Source organism: Tinamus guttatus, unplaced genomic scaffold (genome assembly GCF_059628265.1).
Source record: "Tinamus guttatus ecotype Peru unplaced genomic scaffold, ASM5962826v1 Tinamus_guttatus_pri_ptg000008l, whole genome shotgun sequence".
NCBI lineage: Eukaryota > Metazoa > Chordata > Aves > Tinamiformes > Tinamidae > Tinamus > Tinamus guttatus.
Window position 1 is genome coordinate 913,369 of NW_028288542.1, and position 17,349 is coordinate 930,717.

General features: G+C 41.7%; 1 protein-coding gene across 2 annotated transcripts; it reads right to left on the reverse strand.

Annotated features, from left to right (window-relative positions):
* Nucleotides 1-839: 839 nt before the first annotated feature.
* Nucleotides 840-7,829, reverse strand: TASL (TLR adaptor interacting with endolysosomal SLC15A4). Of its 2 annotated transcripts, none has more exons than XM_010223105.2 (2): nt 7,634-7,829; nt 840-1,793 (listed from the first exon to the last, which is right to left on the reverse strand). In XM_010223105.2, exon 2 carries the CDS (start codon nt 1,790-1,792, stop codon nt 926-928), a length of 867 nt encoding a protein of 288 aa, XP_010221407.2. In that variant the 5' UTR covers nt 1,793; nt 7,634-7,829; the 3' UTR covers nt 840-925. The 2 variants fall into 2 exon arrangements, with proteins under 2 accessions (XP_010221407.2, XP_088377849.1); XM_088521723.1 differs by having other exon boundaries at nt 840-1,838.
* Between the last annotated feature and the right edge of the window lie 9,520 nt (nt 7,830-17,349).

Consider the following 17,349-nt stretch of genomic DNA (forward strand, 5'->3'; position numbering starts at 1 on the left):
TGCAACATCTACACTGTATCTATTAGAAGCCCTAAAACAGACTATTATATTTGCCTATTATAAAATACTCCATTTTTAACATGCAGATTAGGATCCTGTGTTCTTCTTCAAGTTTGTCTCGCTTTTGACTTGTGCTCCAAAGCTGCAGGTCTACAAATAGCTGCCAAACGGGGGGCCTAAATGTGATTACAGGCCACCACCTTGGTTCAAGTTCTGCACAGTGCAAGTGCACAGATGCATGTGCACACGCATGCTGCTACTGATGGACTCTCTTGGGGATCCAAAGAAACTTTGCTTGGGTCATAAAAAGGGATGGTAGTTTTTTAAATAGGAAGATACCAATGGAATATCTAGTTATTACAGAATAAACTGTAAAGTGTTTTTCCCTGTTATCTTTAAGAGTTTAAAAACATCCTCAGGGTTGTCAAAAGTAGCGTTCATTTTGGAGACAGGAAAATGGAACTTTTCTGTTCCTGTGGTTCTATAACTACAGTGACTGTTTGCATAGACATTAGTCTTTGGTTCACGCCGACCCACAGGCAGCATGGCCAATTCCTGAGAGAGGAGAAAAGCTGAAATGAGATGTGTAGCACTTGGGGGAGAAAAGAATGCCTGAACACCTGGGAGAGCATAATATGATTTTGGTCTGTTTTCTACCAATTTTTTTTGAAGTTTGATGCTCACTGAAAAAAGCCTCTGGGAAAGATATTTTTTGTTTGGTTGGGGTTTTTTTAATTGTAAATCTGGTCCATCATGTATGGGCTGCACATACAGATATTAAATAAGTAATGATATTTACTGGAAGGCTTAATTTAAATGATAGCCTGAAAATGCATTTTTACAAAGCAGCAAGATATCTTAAGAGAAAAATCCCCAAACTGACTTTGCAGAACATACAAACTTTCTAACCACAGATACGCTAATATTATGAATTAGTGTTGCTATATTCGGAAATATGCAGACTAGGTGTGCTAATTTCTGAGGATATTTTTTCGCTGGCTATTTGTAGGAAGCGGCTGATGACAATGTCTTTGGCCTTGGTGGTCTCCATGTTCCTCTCTCGTGATATCTGCACGCTGATTTGATCCACGTTGGTCATGATGAGCTCGGAGGCCAGGATCCGGGTGGGGGAGGCCCTGCTCGCTGTGCTGTCCATGATATATTGCTTATAGAGCTCCAGCAGCTTCTGCTCCAGGTAGTCATTCAGGGCTGCGTCAGAGAGGGGCTGGTGGTGCGGCACCAAACTTGCCGCCCGCCAGCATGCGGAGTAGCCCTGGGCTGGTTTGCGGCTCACGTTGCTGGGGGGAGTCCTCACTGACTCCAGGGGTGGCGGAATCTCTGAGGACTCCAAGAAGGGACCTATCCCGCTGTCGCAGGTAAAATCTGTTGCCACAGAGCTGATGGGCATTACGTAGTCCCCAGCTATGTGCAAATCATTGTAGTTCTTACAGATGCTTTTACAGGAAGGTCGAACCAGGTAGGCGTCTTTTCTCGTCAGCCCTTCGCAGGCATCCGCAGCTGGAAGTGTCTGCTGGGTGGGCTGCGGGGGATCATCCTGCTGCTTACCGGTGTGTTGGCTGCTTTTATAGTGGACTGAGGAAGCACATTTGCCCGCAGATCTGCATCTCAGAGAGAGACTTTTTCCTTGTGTTTCGTCCACAGAAGAACAGTTGCCACGCACGGGTCTCATCTCACATGCCACCTCCTCTGCTACAGCCTCTCTGTAGAGCTCAGAGCTGAGGTGGTCGTCGCAGAGGTAGGTGATCCGGTACAGGTAACCTTCCGACAGCATCCTCGGAGAGAGGGAAGGACAAGCGAAGAACCTAATCAGGTAGTTACTTTTGGGAATCAATCAGCAGACAAAAATGACAAGAAACAATTAGTTTGTTTCAAAATCACCACACAGTGATTATACCTGTAAATCTGTTACTGTCTGCAGAGAGATGTTTTTGATTCAGATATTAACATGAGTGTGTCTGACCTAGATGACTTGTTGGAATGAGTGGGGTCATCAGCTAACCTCCTTGTGCTATTACTAGCATCAATGTATTTTAAACATGGCACATTTATGCTACACACAGCATAGCTAATGGCTGATGTTGGGAAGAAAGTGGTTTGTTGTAGTAATATTTGGTATGATAACTTATATTTAAATATTCATGGCCTCTCTTTTGACGTTATTGAGAGGCCACTTTTTTTTTTTTTTTCTATATATACTTCAAAGCCCCTTTCACTGTGTGGTTTGTCACCTGCCTCTGAACTATGTTGATTTAATACACACTAAGAGCATAACCTAACCCAAATCTTAGATCATTAAATTATTACCCATTTTTTATACTAAGCAAAATGAAATAGTCTCTAACCTTGAAATATAAAGGTTATAATGGCCACGTTTAAGGTTATTGCTCTATCTCCCCTTAAAGCTAGGGGAGAAAAGAAGGTGTTTGGAGGAATGATTCATATGGCCTGTTTTAGATACCTTTATCAGAATGAAACAAGTTGTGCCCTAGATATGCTTATCTCTCTTTGCAGTTACTATAGAGGGACATCTAAACTGACTATCTCAGACACAGAAATCTGCAGCGTATTTCTGATGAGACACATGCCGGTGCAATAAGGTGCCATAGGAAGACACTCCAACTACTCCAGCTCCTTAGCTTTTGTTTTAGTTCTGAGTTATCTTGGTTTAGTCATGAGTACTACCAGCTCTGAAATCAGTTTCCTACAAAGACACAGTCAGGCTCCAGCAGTCACTCACTCTCTAGCCTCTGAGCAGTCAGTTCAGTGTCAAAAGCTGTTCAGACAGGTTAGTGCTGAAAGATGGGTCTTAAAAGCAAGGACATGCATGCACCTATATAGTAGCAAATGCTCTGCCCATGGTCTAGAAGTTCTGCTGTTGCACAGTTGTTCTTAATCTCACTTGTGTTCATTTTGTTTTTATTTTTTAAAAGCAAATGGCAAGGGGAGAGCCCTTGAGGAAGATGTCATAAGGAAATATTGTCTGGTCCAGTAAAGAGAAAATACTTAAAATGTTTTGAACTTCTCTTTCTGTAATATTTCTATTTTGTGTGATAGTGATAGATGAGGAAATAGTCTATCTTAAGTGTGAGTAATCTTCTTCATTTACCTGTTAATTATATATTCTTAATCCTCATAGATTCCATCTGCACAAATATGAACATGCCTCGGTTACTTGTCAGTTTGCTTGACTATTTCAAAACACCAGCTGCAAAGGAGCACCAGAGTTGGAATATATTTGCACAAGTTGTGAGAGAGAAGGTGGCATCTCTGGCACATCTCATACCAACCATGCCACATTTTTTGCTCTTTTAGAAGAGCAAAAAGACTTTCAGTTCTCAATAAGGCGTTTCATATATTATGGTTACTAGTGCAAAATACCACACTATAATAAATGTTGGTTAAATCCTATCTTGCTATGGATATAGACTTTATTTGGAAGTTGGGAAGAGGAAGAGAGCACCTTTCCTCAGGTGAAAAATCTCTTCTAAGTTATAAAGGAGGATCCAGGGGAAAAATCCAAGGAAGTATTCATGAAAATTAAATGTGTCCAGACACTCTCTTTGGAGACCGTGGTTCCTGTCTGCTGCTGCTAGTAGTAGGTTTCCCATGGACTGCCATAACCCTGGTAAAAGAATATGGGGAGAAGGAGGGATGGACTGAGACCTATGAAGGCATGAGTGCAAATTGGTTTTCCATTAGGCCAAAATTAATGATGTGTAATTACCTATATGAGAAGGAAATAATGTTTGGGGCTTGGCATTTCTTGAAGTATTCTGCTTCCTACTTGTTTTAGGTTTTAGCCATGATTAAGGTACAAAGCCACAGAAATCTTGCTATGATTAGAAATTGATCTCCTCTCTCGTCTCCTTCCTTTTTCTCCTTTTGCACTACAGAAGGAGAAAAACGGAGGAGAAAAGAGAGGAGATTAGTTCCTTTCCCCTCCCCCCCTGCATCCGTAGCCCAGATGGCCTTACTTGACATTACCAATAACTAACACAAACATCAATCTAGAATACTTATATGCTTACTCCTATGCTAATTTTTAATGCTGATACTAAGAACTGAGTGAAAACGCAACACAACTATTCACTTTTTAACCAACATTACAAAAAGACATTTGTGTTCAGGTAGCATGTGACTTTTTTTTTTTTTCCTACCCAGATGTATCTTGTTTCTTGTCATAAGGTGATACATTAGGGAAATGAAACTCTTGGTTTCATTTCTTCATGCTGCGTTCTGCAGTACTTATTTTCTGAGTTTAGAACATGCACTCTGAGGCAGCAGTAAAAACAAAAGAACTGGGAAATTGAAAAAGCTCAAGCTCACATCATGCTCAAAACCCATTTCTTTGGTTGAATAAGTTACTATCTCATCTTCTAAAGTTGGCAAGGACTTTTGTTCTCATCTCAATATTCTCAGCTCTGCAACGAATTAGAATTGGAGTTCTGATTGGAGCCAGAATACAGAAGACGTGCCTATGTCTGTCTTCTCTGGGCCTCATACTTAAAATATACAGCCATGTAGAAGAAAGCTGTTATTGCCTCAGTAGGAATGGCTGTTAACACAATTGGGTCAGCCTTAAATCTTGCATTTGACATGTGACAAGGTTGACTGTTTTCTCTCCTTCTTTCTCATGTCCAATCTTTTCTTAATAACCCTTCCATACTGTGTGTATAGATATAGATACACAATATTTGAAGTGCACACAGACAATAGATAATGCCTCCCAATATTTTGGGTCTCACACACCTTAAATTCAGCTGTATTTGCTTTCCTTTTCCTGCAAAATAGTCACATAACCCAATTGCACACAGACGAACAGTCTGGCCTACAATTTTATGTGATGCATTTTGCATGTGAGGTGAAAATAGAGTTTTTTCTTTAGGTAGCTACTGTCTTGGTGGGCTACACACTGAACATATTGAAGGTAGAAGATGATTTTTATCACCCAATCTTTACTATCTTACCCAGTCTTTACTATCTTACACAGCCTTTAGCACTTTGTGATCTTAAAAACACCCTTTATTTCTCTGGGGTTTTTGCATTCTTCAGTGGAAAGAAAGCTCCAAGTCAGAATGAACATATAAAGCCAGTAGTGTTGCCAAGTATATGCCAATTTTCTGGGATTATAAGGGTGGCAGAAGGTGAAAATCTTTTCATGAAGACCTAAGATCAGAGTATGGGAGCAAGCAAATAGCATGGAAGTATTTGGGTCAAGATAAACAAAATATATGATAAATGTGCATCTTGCACAAAAACCTGAACAAGATGAAAAGCTGGGAGTGCAGTTTGATGAGAAAAGGGACTTTCTTTGCATTGCACATATTAAAGAGCTCCAAAAGAGGTCTCTTTGGACAGAGTATGGCTTTAGGCTTCCTGAGTTCCACCTCTGGTATATTTTTCCCATTTTTACACACAAAGTCTTTCAGTTAGTTTTGGGGTCCATCTCAGGGTTCAGGTCATGGGTGGAAGAGTTTCCCTGGCAAGCAGAGCAACTGAAGCATTGAGCCCACTCACACTGCAGAACTGTGCTCTGCTTTCCACTAGGGCTGGAACAAAACAGCCCTCAGGCAGCCCCATGAGTGGGGAAATACTGAGTAAAGAAGAAAGTAATGAGGTATGCAAATGGATGAGTTTGGTCTTTCCTTAATGCTGGAAGTCTACTAATTTTGGAGTCTGAAGCACATTAGGCAAGGTTGCTCTTTAAGGCAGGAGTCAGCCCCTTTTTACCTCGGCAGGGGACTACTGAAGTGGGGTTCTGCACAAGCATCCCAGCTCTACCTGCTGCATGTTTAGCTTCCTCCCTTGCTGCCACTATGGAAAATCGGAGATCCTTGGATCCCTGGGACATGTTGTGGTTTCATAGCAGCAGCGGTTGTGAGCTTGACCTGCCCACTCCACTGTTTGTCTTTAACTCGGGCCCTGTTGTCCTTCCACAGAAGAAAACGCAAGCTGTGCTATGCTGTTGATATAGGAACCTCTTGGTTCCCATATCATCAGCTCAGAAGACGCAGGGTAGCTAGGAGTGGCGCTACCACGAGGGAAGTTGGAGTTATTAGGGGAAACAAATAGAAAAGGGTTGGGAGTGTGATAATCCTGTGTTTCCAGACTGGGTAGGCCGAAGGAAGCAATAGAGGGAAGAAATGTCCTTCCCCACCAAGATCACAATATCATATATCTGTGTATTGTCTATCCATTTTTAGTCATGTTAAACTGATGGCTAATCATGCTAACTGATAATCTCTGGGAGACGATGATTATTTTCATTAAAAAATTTGATTTTGGATGTGGATATATCTTTAATAAGTGGAGTTTCTAGGGACAAGCTGCCATAAAAATACAATGAAATCTGTATAAATATAGCTCCCCGAGCTCTGAAATAATTTTGCACTTTATTCTATCAGTTTGAGTCTCTTGAGTCTCACATTTGTATCTGATTTGTCATTTCCCATGCTTTCCTTAATCAGCTATACCAATACAAAGTTGTTTTAAGGCCCACCATTCTGATCTGATAGCATTTTACATTTAATATGTGCAACTGTAACAACAGCATGAAACATGAGGCAGAAAAATACTGGTCCCCATGTGGTAAGGATAAGCTGACTACATGATACCTCTGCACTTCTGGTCCTTCTGGGATGGAAATCATCTCATGTTTCTGGATTTCTCAGTATATTTTGAGTTGTCAGTTGTTATGACTAACAATTTATTTCAGTTGAAATAGTTATCTGAGCAGATGAAGTAAAGGGAAAAATGCATGTGCACTGTTACAGAAGAGAGTAAAGAATTAAAAAGAATAAATGGTAAAGTAAAAAAAGAGAGAAAAATCTGAAGGGGTTCCCAGAAAGAGTGAGAGAAATGGTGCATTAAGTAGCACTGAAATATGAAAGTCACATCCTTTTTTGGGTGGTGGGGAGGAAAGGGGGGAAGCTGATAGGGGGCTGCGCGTTGGTGTGGGTGTACACCAATAATTTGGTGTGAAAATACAGTAACGTTTCCTTGTTTCTACTTCTTGCCATCATCTTTTATTCAGAAAAGTCCCTTAAAAAAAAGATCAGTTTTTAATGTATGATGCCTGCATTACTATCTATGGTACTGTTTTTATTTTTAAACTACAAAGTATTCCACTTAAGACACGATTTGGACAGTACGCCAGGTCCATAGAAGTGCCATAATCACGATAAAAGCAATATAGTTGCTAAGACTCCTCTTAAAGTATTATTTAGCATGAGTTTCTGAAAGTATTTGAAGCACTTTAAAAGATCGGGTTTTGTGAGGTTTTTTTTTCTTTAAATTTTTGAGATCTATTTAGACCACGATTTGCTAGGCTTGGTCTGTAAGGCAGAAGACAGTGCTTTTCATTTCTTTTTTTTCCTTTTCTTTTCTTCAGCAGAAACTGCATACGGACAGAGTCTGAATCTACTGCACTCAAGATGGTCAGGATGTATGCACAAATATACACCGCATTCAAGATGGTCATAAAAAGTCAGAAAAAAGCTTCCTCTTACCAGCCACAAGCTGTGGTCCCAAAGCAACAGACCAAGCCACACTGATAAGCAAGAGCAATACTTTCATACGTTTATATAGTAGAAGATATATTTTAAGTTCTTACCTCCAGAAATACAGCAGTTGACCATATACAGAAAGTCTCTCTTCCAAATAATTTAAGTCTTCCTGTAAGTCTGTCCTACCCCAAAATGCAATGTTCTGTTTTTATTGCTATTTTTAAATATACTTCTAAGATGATATGTGTTTGATTTCTGGAGTAGAAGTATAGAAAGAAAGTCTCTTAAGAGAGGAGAGTTTTTATAACTGACTACGCAGCAGCTTCCTCTTTTATGACTAAATGAAACCTTGTTGTGAAACTGGGTATTGTTAAATTAGCTGATTGCAACATACCGGGCCCATGCAGCCGGACTTCTCCTTATTAACTATTATAGAAGAAAAGCTAGTGATTTAAACAACGACAGTGCACTTGGTGATTGCTAATAAATTGTTAATCTTTTACTAATTATGCTGTACCCCATTTCATCTGTTTTCTATCATTTTCTTTTTTAATTGAAACAGCAAGATATGTCAAGCAATGTCAAGATTGCAAAGGCAAATCACAGAATGGTTGAGGTTGGAAGGGACCTCTAGAGATCATCTAGTCCAACCCGCCTGCTCCAGCAGGGTCACCCAGAGCACGTGGCACAGGGTGGCATCCAGGTGGGTTTTGAAGATCTCCAGAGAAGGAGATTCCACAACCTCTCTGACCAAATAGATACAAAGATTGATGTGCCAAAGCAGAAATGTCCTTCCTAGAAGACCAACTTTGTTGTCTTACATTTCTGAAGAGCCTGGGCTACACCCTCTTATATCTATTTCCGTAAAGTATCACGGTTCAGTCTGGTTTGGCTTTTGGGATTTTTACACGACATCTGCTAGGCAGTTGTGAGGAGCGCCAGGCTCGCCGTGCTCTCTGTAGCCTCTCCATCCACCACATCCGTGCGGCAGCTTGTCCTAGCGGGGCCCTACATTGCAGTAGCTTAGGCAAATGGGAGGTCACCTGCCAGACGTGAGGTGACTATGCCGCGAGTTTGACTTCGAGGCTCGTGCTTGGAGTATCCTCAAAGGACAAAGGACATGTCCTGTTCGATGGGTGCAGCTGGACCCTTTGAATTACTCTTAATAGGATGCCCAAAGTTGTTTAAAATGGCATAATTGAGCATCCAAACATCACAGAAATATGAGCAATTGATTTTTTTTTTAATCATTTTTTTAACTTTATTGTTAAGGAGCTGTTGGCTGTTTCATCTTTCTCAGAAGCACAGAACACTGGCAGCCAAGAAACACGTCGTAGCACAATGTTTCTAGTAAAATCATTTGCAAAAACTGAGTATGTATGTTAGTCCATAAGCCATGCAGATTTTTTTCTCTTAATAATAGAATTTCGACACTTTTCTTGATGTTTCCGTCATCTGGTTGAACTAGTATTGAAGCGAGCAAGAAATTGCTAGCAAGTGTTTCCTTCCTCTTCTGTAGATTCATAGAGCTGTATATACATACAAGAGTTCAATATTTCTAGTTAAACTATTGGAAAAAAAAATGATATTATCTAAAGGCATTCCTGTAAAAGCCCTCAGAGAGTCATCAGAATATATTTTAAATCTTCTAAATCCATGCTTTTTTTAAAAAAAAAAAAAGGTACAAATCAGCAGATTTTCAAAAGTACAAAGTGATTCTACAGCCATACAAGTGTGGTTACACAGAACAACTGAAAAATCAATGTATTTTATACAGACACCTGGCTCTGGTTTTAAGACTTTGCTTTAGGCTCCTAGAATTGGAAAAAATAGATAGCCTTTTTTCTTTTCCCAAATATGCATTTGTAATGTTTTCAGTGGTCTAGAGGAAGCAAAACAGTGTTCATATTCCTGCCCAGTAGCTCATATAGAAGAGAGTTTTAGAACTGTCATTTCTTATCATACAAGTTGCACGTTAACACCTTGATAATCTAGGCAAAGTGCATTAATTTGGGTATACGCATTTATTCCAGTGACCCTGTTCACTTTCGTTCCTGTCCTTGGAAGGATTATCCACACTAAGAAATATTGTCCCATATGACTGCTTACGTTGTGGTGCATCGCTGGAGTACAGCACTTGGAGGGCCAGATTCAGAACTGGATGAACTGGGAGAGAATCCAAGACAGCGAATGGCACCCACACCCTTTTGCAGAAACCCTGGGAAATGCTGTGACTCCAGGGGAAATGGCTCTGAGGAGGGAGGGCAAGCTCAGTACCCTGGAGCATCAATCAATTAATCCACAAGGGCAGGTCAATGTTGAAGGCCATGCTTAATTATTTTTCTCAGCATACTTTGCCATGGTGAATCCAACATATCAAGAATGTACTGCTGTCATTTCCTCCTCTCTTCCCACACCAAAATCTTTCCTTCTTTCTCATCTTCCTTCTAGTCCAAGGGGGAGAGCTGTTTCTGGGAGACTGCTTTGATTTTGGCTCAAAGCACATCTCTGTCAGTTTTTCAGTTCAGGAGCATACTTTCAAAGCAAACCTCCCAGTCATACCACTCACTGTGCTTTGTTTTGTCTCACAGTCCAGTCTTAGAGCAAGTAAAAAGACCTCCTTTTGGATGAAGTTAAACAGGAGGGCACAGGCCAAGACCATGCTTAAAATTAACTAACTGCTCCCGGGCGATCACAAGATCCCACTAGAGCTAATCCAAAATAACCTCTCCAGAACATGGGTACCATGGGCACAGGCTTTCACCACCAGATCTTTTGCTGTCAAGATGTTCTCCAAAAGTTATACACAATTTGCTCATGTAAGCAAAGTTGCAGAGCTCTATTGATGCTCCCTTCTATAGCATAGTACTGGAATTAAACTTTGGCAAGTAAACTTTGGCACTGGTGATGATGCTAGTGCGGCTCGGTGTGATGTGAATGATAATGCTGTACTACTATAACCATGGAGAGAAGGCTCTGGTTCCTTCTCTGTAGCTGCAGGCTCTAATACACACCATCAGGATAAACCCCTATGTCTAACGTTGCCCCCTCAAACAGTGCAAAGGCAACTGTCTGACATTATAGGGGAAATTTGGGTTGTATTTGAAAAATACTGTATAATTCTCAGTTAAAATTGTTATTAATAATAAGTGAAGAAAATAGATGTCTTCTTGTCCAAGTACTCAAGCAGACATGTACACAGAAAACTCTATAATGCTACCAAAATTTTTCATTCTATCCCCATTTGCTAAGTCCTTATAATCAACTAAATTTTTTTTGAATTAAAATTTTAAATGCATACCTTAGGATCACTGCCTGATTTATATTTGTTTTATTCAATATGACAAGCAAAATATTTTGATTCCTTTCAGTCATGTTCCTTTCACCATGCAAATTGATCACTAATTTTTTTTCTGTTTATCTGCAGAAGTAAATGTCACATATTTCCTGACCTCTTGTTGTATTTAAGTATGGTTCTTGTACTTCATGTGACAATGTAACAGTGAACCATTTACTGCACTACATGCTGATTCTGATCTCCCCCTAGAAAGTATACAATTCTCTTATTTCTCTCTTGTGGCTCAGATAAACCTTTTAGTTATATACAGTTATTTCTATAGCTTCGAACTATGTGCAAGCCAAGAAGAAAAGCAAGGCCTTTGGTCCTAGAAAATTATGATAAATTCTCCAAGGCCAATAAGAGTTTTCATTGAGAAAACATGGGATTTGAACATTGCATATTGAAGATATTCTGTGCTATGTTCCCAGTATAAGCCTTTAGTAGTAATAAATAATCCATTAATGAAGCCATTTTATTTCCTAGTCTGTTCTCACTGATTTACATGAAGAGACACGCTAAGAGAGTGGCCTTGCCACAGTTCAGAAGTGTTTCCCTTCAGTCTCAACCTAATGTCTTTCATAACTCTCTTTTTTTTCTTTTTAACCTTCAGTGGTCACATTGTTTCGCCTATGTTTATAAAGGTCTTAAGTAAAGCTACTCCAATGCATTCTGAATAAAATACCTTCCTCTGGAAGTGATATCAGAGAGCGTATTGTGGTCTCCCATACAACCATATTCGGGCACATAAGTGTATAAGCATTGCTACTTAGCCTGCAGTGTATGAAGCACAAGTGGACTGTAAAACATCAAAAGCTGGGCTGCTTGGCTTGTTTGCCTGTTTCCATTGACAAGGCTTGCCAAAAACCCAAAGCCTTTTCTCTCTTTCTTCCCTCCTTGCTTCCTTCCTTCCTTGCTTCCTTCCTTCCTTCCTTCCTTCCTTCCTTCCTTAATCAACAGCATAACTTAGAAAGGGATAATTTTGCATCCTAAAGAAAAAGAAGTACCTAAATGCCACCTACCACCTTTTTACAGCCTTAATAATAATAATAAGGATAAAAGGTGATCCACAATGTATGGATACCTGGGCAGCAGATACATAGGTACCTGCTTAGCTACTGATGCGCTGAAGCACAGGAGAGCAGAGAGGAGCTGGCAGCTCTGCAGGGTGCTGGGAAGGGTACAAGAGAGGATTGCTCTTTAAGCAGTGAAGAGCATTCCTGCCCATCTCACCAGCCAGCTCTGCTGAACAGTTTGTTGGCAACCATAACTGCTTGTCTTTGCACCTTCTGCGTCTTCTTAGGTCAATTTCTAAGCTTTCTAGAATTCAAAGACACCAGTCCTTTCCTTTTCATAGGATTTATGTGTTATGGTAGGCCTACTCCATTTTTAAAAAGTCCATTTTCAAACAGGAAATCTAATAATGACTTTTTTTCTCCCTTCCATCTCCACTCCACCTCAGCCAAGTGCATCTTCTTTTTGTGAGTAGCTATTTTTTTTAATATACATATGAAATGTAAAGGTTTTGTGGCTTCTCTCTGTTTTTAGTTTTGCTTAAGACTTTACATATTTTTAGTTTTGCTTAAGACTACTTCGATGCTTGGAATTCATATCAATCCTCACAACAAACAATGTGAAAAATTATTCTTAATTGTCTTTCTTTTATTTGTAAATCACAGTAGGTGTAGCAAAAGTAAGTGTTCAAAATGAGTATTTCAGATGGGAAACAAATAAAGCAGCCACCCCAGATCATTGCCTTGCAAAGGGGCTCCTGCAGGATAAGAAAGTGCCTGAGCCTAAATCTTCCATAGTGCTGGATCGGCCCCTACTGCTGGGATGGCATATGCTTTGAACGTGGGATGTTATAATTCAATCTTTGCTTCACAAGTCTGACATGATTATTCACATCTGCCTACTCAATTAAGTAGCAGCTAATTACATCTTTTGCACCAGAGGGAAAGGCATCATCATTAGGCTAGTGATAAGATTAGCCAGTAGGCCTGTGAGGAAACCTAGGTGCCACTTACTGCGTCATCCCACCTTTCATTTAAATCTTCCACACAGAGCAGTGCCTCGCACCAAGGCTGCAGGAGCCAGCGCAGCCCTAGGAAGAGGGGAACAGAGCATGGAGCTGCTTTCCCAAAGTTTTTAGAGCAAGAAGCAGCCCACTCTTCCCTTCCCACCTTGGCTTCCTTCCCCTGAGGCCCTTTTTGTGATCATTTTTTTGCCTTTGGTGAGCTCTGCTTTCCCTTCTCCAGCTTTAGTATGCTCTAAGCCTCCACAAATCCCGGCTAACAGGAGGATGTTTACCTGCTTTGCTGTTTACCTACCTGCATCTTGAGGAGGAAAAGACTCTTCCTCTGCCAGACTGGCTCGGCATTATACAGATGTTTTTCTTCCTGGCTTTCCACTGGTTAGACTTCCACAGTGACTAATCTCAGGGATAAGCCCCGACTTTCAGTGCCATTCTCAAGTGGGAACTAGTTAATCGTGATGTAAAACTTTCAGCTGATATATCTAAAGGCAATAAGATGGCTGGAATACCTCCCACCTGCACAAAAAAACTCTCCCATATGATGGATAATCTAATCTTGATGCTTTTATTGAGTCTGTGTTAAAAATAAACCACATCTCATGCTGGTAATGTACTTCTTGGTTCAGTAACAGCTAGCCATTAGTAGCAAGGCTTTAGGATGTCAGGCAGAGACCTTTTTAACTAGAAATAGGATTGTACAATACATGGATTTTTTTTCCTCTTCTTTCTTTATTTTTTTCTACTATACCTCGGTGCAATATATTAAAGTCAAGGCAACACAGGCTACTCCCAAGGGATTTGCTGATAGCGTATCAAAATGCTATCCTCCATAAAAAAAATACAGAAATGCAAGAAATATTAGAGGTATTGCAGTAGTCTAGTTATGTCAGCTTTAGTGGGCAAATATCTGTGATACCCAGGTGGAGCCATCCAGTGGCTGCTAGCTGAATTTTTTGCGTTTTTTTACCCAAATGCTATTTCTTATTTTGACTATGACTTCTACATCTTCCCTTCCTGTTCTTGTCTTTTTCCATGAAAGACAATTTTTTCAGATAGCCAAAATTCTCCATTAGCAAATTAAACTGAAAATTAAACTGAATTTGGCCACTGTCAGGAGATTTACAACATGGATTTTAGGGAGAATGTGCAAGCAGTAAGAGGAGTAGTAGTTCATCCCAGTGAGTACTTTTAGCAGTTCAGTAACAGAAAAGCCTCCTGCACCTTGCTCCATATAAACTAGATCCCAGAAAACCACTGCCTGTAGTTTTGTCAGAGTTGCATATTCTTGGGCAACAGCACCATGAAAAACTCCCTTCTGACTTCCAGTATAAAAGAAAAAGCAACAAATATTAGGGGCTGGAACAGGACAGATAAAATTATCAGTTCCATCTGCTAACACAGAACCTGGCTGCACGAGTCAGAGCATTGACACAGGCAGAGGGAGCTGATTCTGCCCCTCTGCTCAGCACTAGTGAGGCCACTTTGGTGGTGCCGGGTCCAAGTCTGGGCTCCTGGGCAGTGCAGGAGAGACGTGGGTGAGTCCAGCAAGGAGCCACAAGGATGTTTAAGAAATTGGAGTCTCCCTCGTATGAGGAGAGGCCAAGAGAACTGGGACTATGTCACACAGCATTTTTGGAAAAGAAAAGACTGTCCCTGTGGATTTGGTTACATAAAAGGGAAGTGAATTCCATGATTCCAGTTATCACAGAATCACAGAATGCTAAAGGTTGGAAGGGACCTCTAGAGATCATCTAGTCCAACCCCCCTACTCAAGCAGGGACACCCAGAGCATGTGGTACAGGGTGGCATCCAGGCGGGTTTTGAAAATCTCCAGAGAAGGAGACTCCACAACCTCTCTGTCACCCTCACAGTAAATAAGTACTTCCTCACATGGAGATGGAACTTCCTGTGTTTCAACTTAGACCTGTTACCCCTTGTCCTGTCACCAGCCACCACAGAGAAGAACCTGGCCCCATCTTCCCTGCAATCACCCCTCAGGTACTTGAACATGTTAATCAAATATCCCCTCAGCCTTCTCTTCTCCAGACTAAACAGGCCCAGCTCGCTTAGTATTTCCTCATACAACAAATGTTCCAGTCCCTTAATCATCTTCATGGCTCCACACTGGACCTTCCCTAGAAGCTCAATGTCCTCCTCATACTGGGGAGCCCAGAACTGCACCCAGCCACGAGAGCTGAGCAGAGGGGCGGATCCCCTCCCTCGACCTGCTGGCAACGCTCCTCCTAATGAAGGTCAGGATCCCATTGGCCTTCTTGGGCACGAGGGCACATTGCTGCCTCATGATTAACTTGTCAATCAGGACTCCCAAATCTCTCTCCACAGAGCTGCTTTCCAGCAGGTCAACCCCTAATCTGTACTGGCGTCTGGGGTTATTCCTCCCCATGTGCAGCACCCTGCAGTTGTTCTTGTTGAACTTCATGAGGTTCCTCTCTGCCCAGCCCTCCAACTTGTCTAGGTCTCCCTGAATGGCAGCAGAGCCCGCGAGTGTTTGTTATCACAAAACATCTAACTGCAAAGTAAAAACAAAGCTAACCAAAAGAGGCCACGTGACAAAGGATTTCGCTTCCATAGTAAAAGATATATCTAAAGATATACGAGTTTCACTGATGACTTTAACAATTCAAAAAGTGCAGAGAGATTTCTGTAATTCATCAGCAGTCAGCAAACATAGCCAGTTTAGGACAATGTAGACCTGGTTCTTATTTTTAATGAAGGGTTGGAGAAAATAAAAGCAAAAATGAAGCTAGGAAGAGTGGGAATAGTACCCCCTAAACCGAAAGGTTTAACTCCACAGTCAGGAGTTTGCATTTCTCTTGAATTCTTCTATTTTTCTTGAGATGTAGTACAATATAGGCCTGGGTGTCAGGTGAGGTGGGTCCTTTTTAGTGTGGTTGCTGTTTATCTTTTGTTTTGTCCCATGTAGTTTGCACTTTTAATGGTTTGGTAAAGATTTCCTTTAAGAAGGAGCTGGATGCTTTATCAGAAATGAAAGTTGTTTAGTATTTGTGTCATCTCACTATGGACTCCAGTATCATCACCCACCTTAGCAGCTTTTCATGTTGAGTCAGCAAATGGAATATGGAAAAAAGGTTGTAATATCCTTATCTACACCCAGATACCGTGAATAGATGAGCAGCAATTTACATTCTGCTGTGGACTTACTGTTACAAGTAAGAGACATTTCACAACAGCCGGGACTCCCCCACGCATGCTCTGCTATGCAGGCCTGATGCAATCACCTCCGTGGTTTACATCCAGCTTTGGACCAGGACACAGCACTGTTCACCCGTGTTACTGCTGTGTTTGGGCAGAGCTCACTCCTTCGGGTTATCCAGGGCTGCCTGCTGCCTTAAAGGTGGACATTTCCTTACCCCTCAGCCCTGAGGGCTCTCTGGGCTAACTGCAAGGGTTAGCTGAAGTGCTGGACTCTGCCCACTGCCCTGAAGGCTTAGACTGTTCCATTTTGTTTTGTTTCGTTTGTAAAAACTGAAGTGTTTGGAATGTTCTCTGAGTCACTTCCCAGTGCTCCTCCACCACCCCAGATGTGTGCCCAACACAGAGCTCTCTGGAGCTCTCTGGGTAACCAGCCCCTTTCCCTGACACTCGGAAGCTGTTGGGCAACTGCCCAGCTGCCTTAGCTGTCCAGGCCTGCTGAGGAGAGAGAGGTGGGAGGAGAAACAGCTTGGGCTGTTCCCTTCCTTGCTTCTCTTCCTTGCTTCCCCACCAGACAATGTGACCTCCTCCGGAATAAGCTGAGCAGGTTGGACCAGCTCTGCAGAGCAGTTGAGGGACAGACACCTCCTGTCCGAGACAGGGCTCCTCGGAAAGGGGCAGCATGAGCAGCCTGCATTGCAGCCCTCGCGGCTATGGACGGAGTAGGCCATGCTGGTGGGCTGCGGTTCCCAAGAGTTGACACTACAGATAGGAGACAGGGGGATAGTCTGCCTCAAAGCATCTAATTTATCCTTCTTGCCTTTTGAAATGCTCTTATGGGAATTTCTCCTTGGAAGTGAGGAAATGTGTGTTAAGTGCAATCTGCCTGGAAGGATGTGTTTACAGCACAGGGAGAAGGAAACTTTGTCCAGTCTTCCAAAAAATGCCTGTTCTTAAGCCACTTGGGAATTCAGAAGCCCCTCTAATTGCAGGCTGGAAGATCCCACATCTTTTCCTCAGGAGGTGACTGCACTCACATGCTGCCCAGGGCATGGCTCTTGTTTACTGGCACGCAGGAGCCTGGGCCTCCTTACCTTATGACCAAATAAGTCATATTTGATAAGGCCTGATAAGACACAGGCGCTCCACCCTTGGAGTCCCTTTTGCAGCACACATTGCAGGTACACTTTGGCACTTTGCCTTGTAAGGGAAACAAACTGAGAACATCATGTAAAATTGCAGAAGGAATTGAATGAATATTCCAAGCTAAAAATATC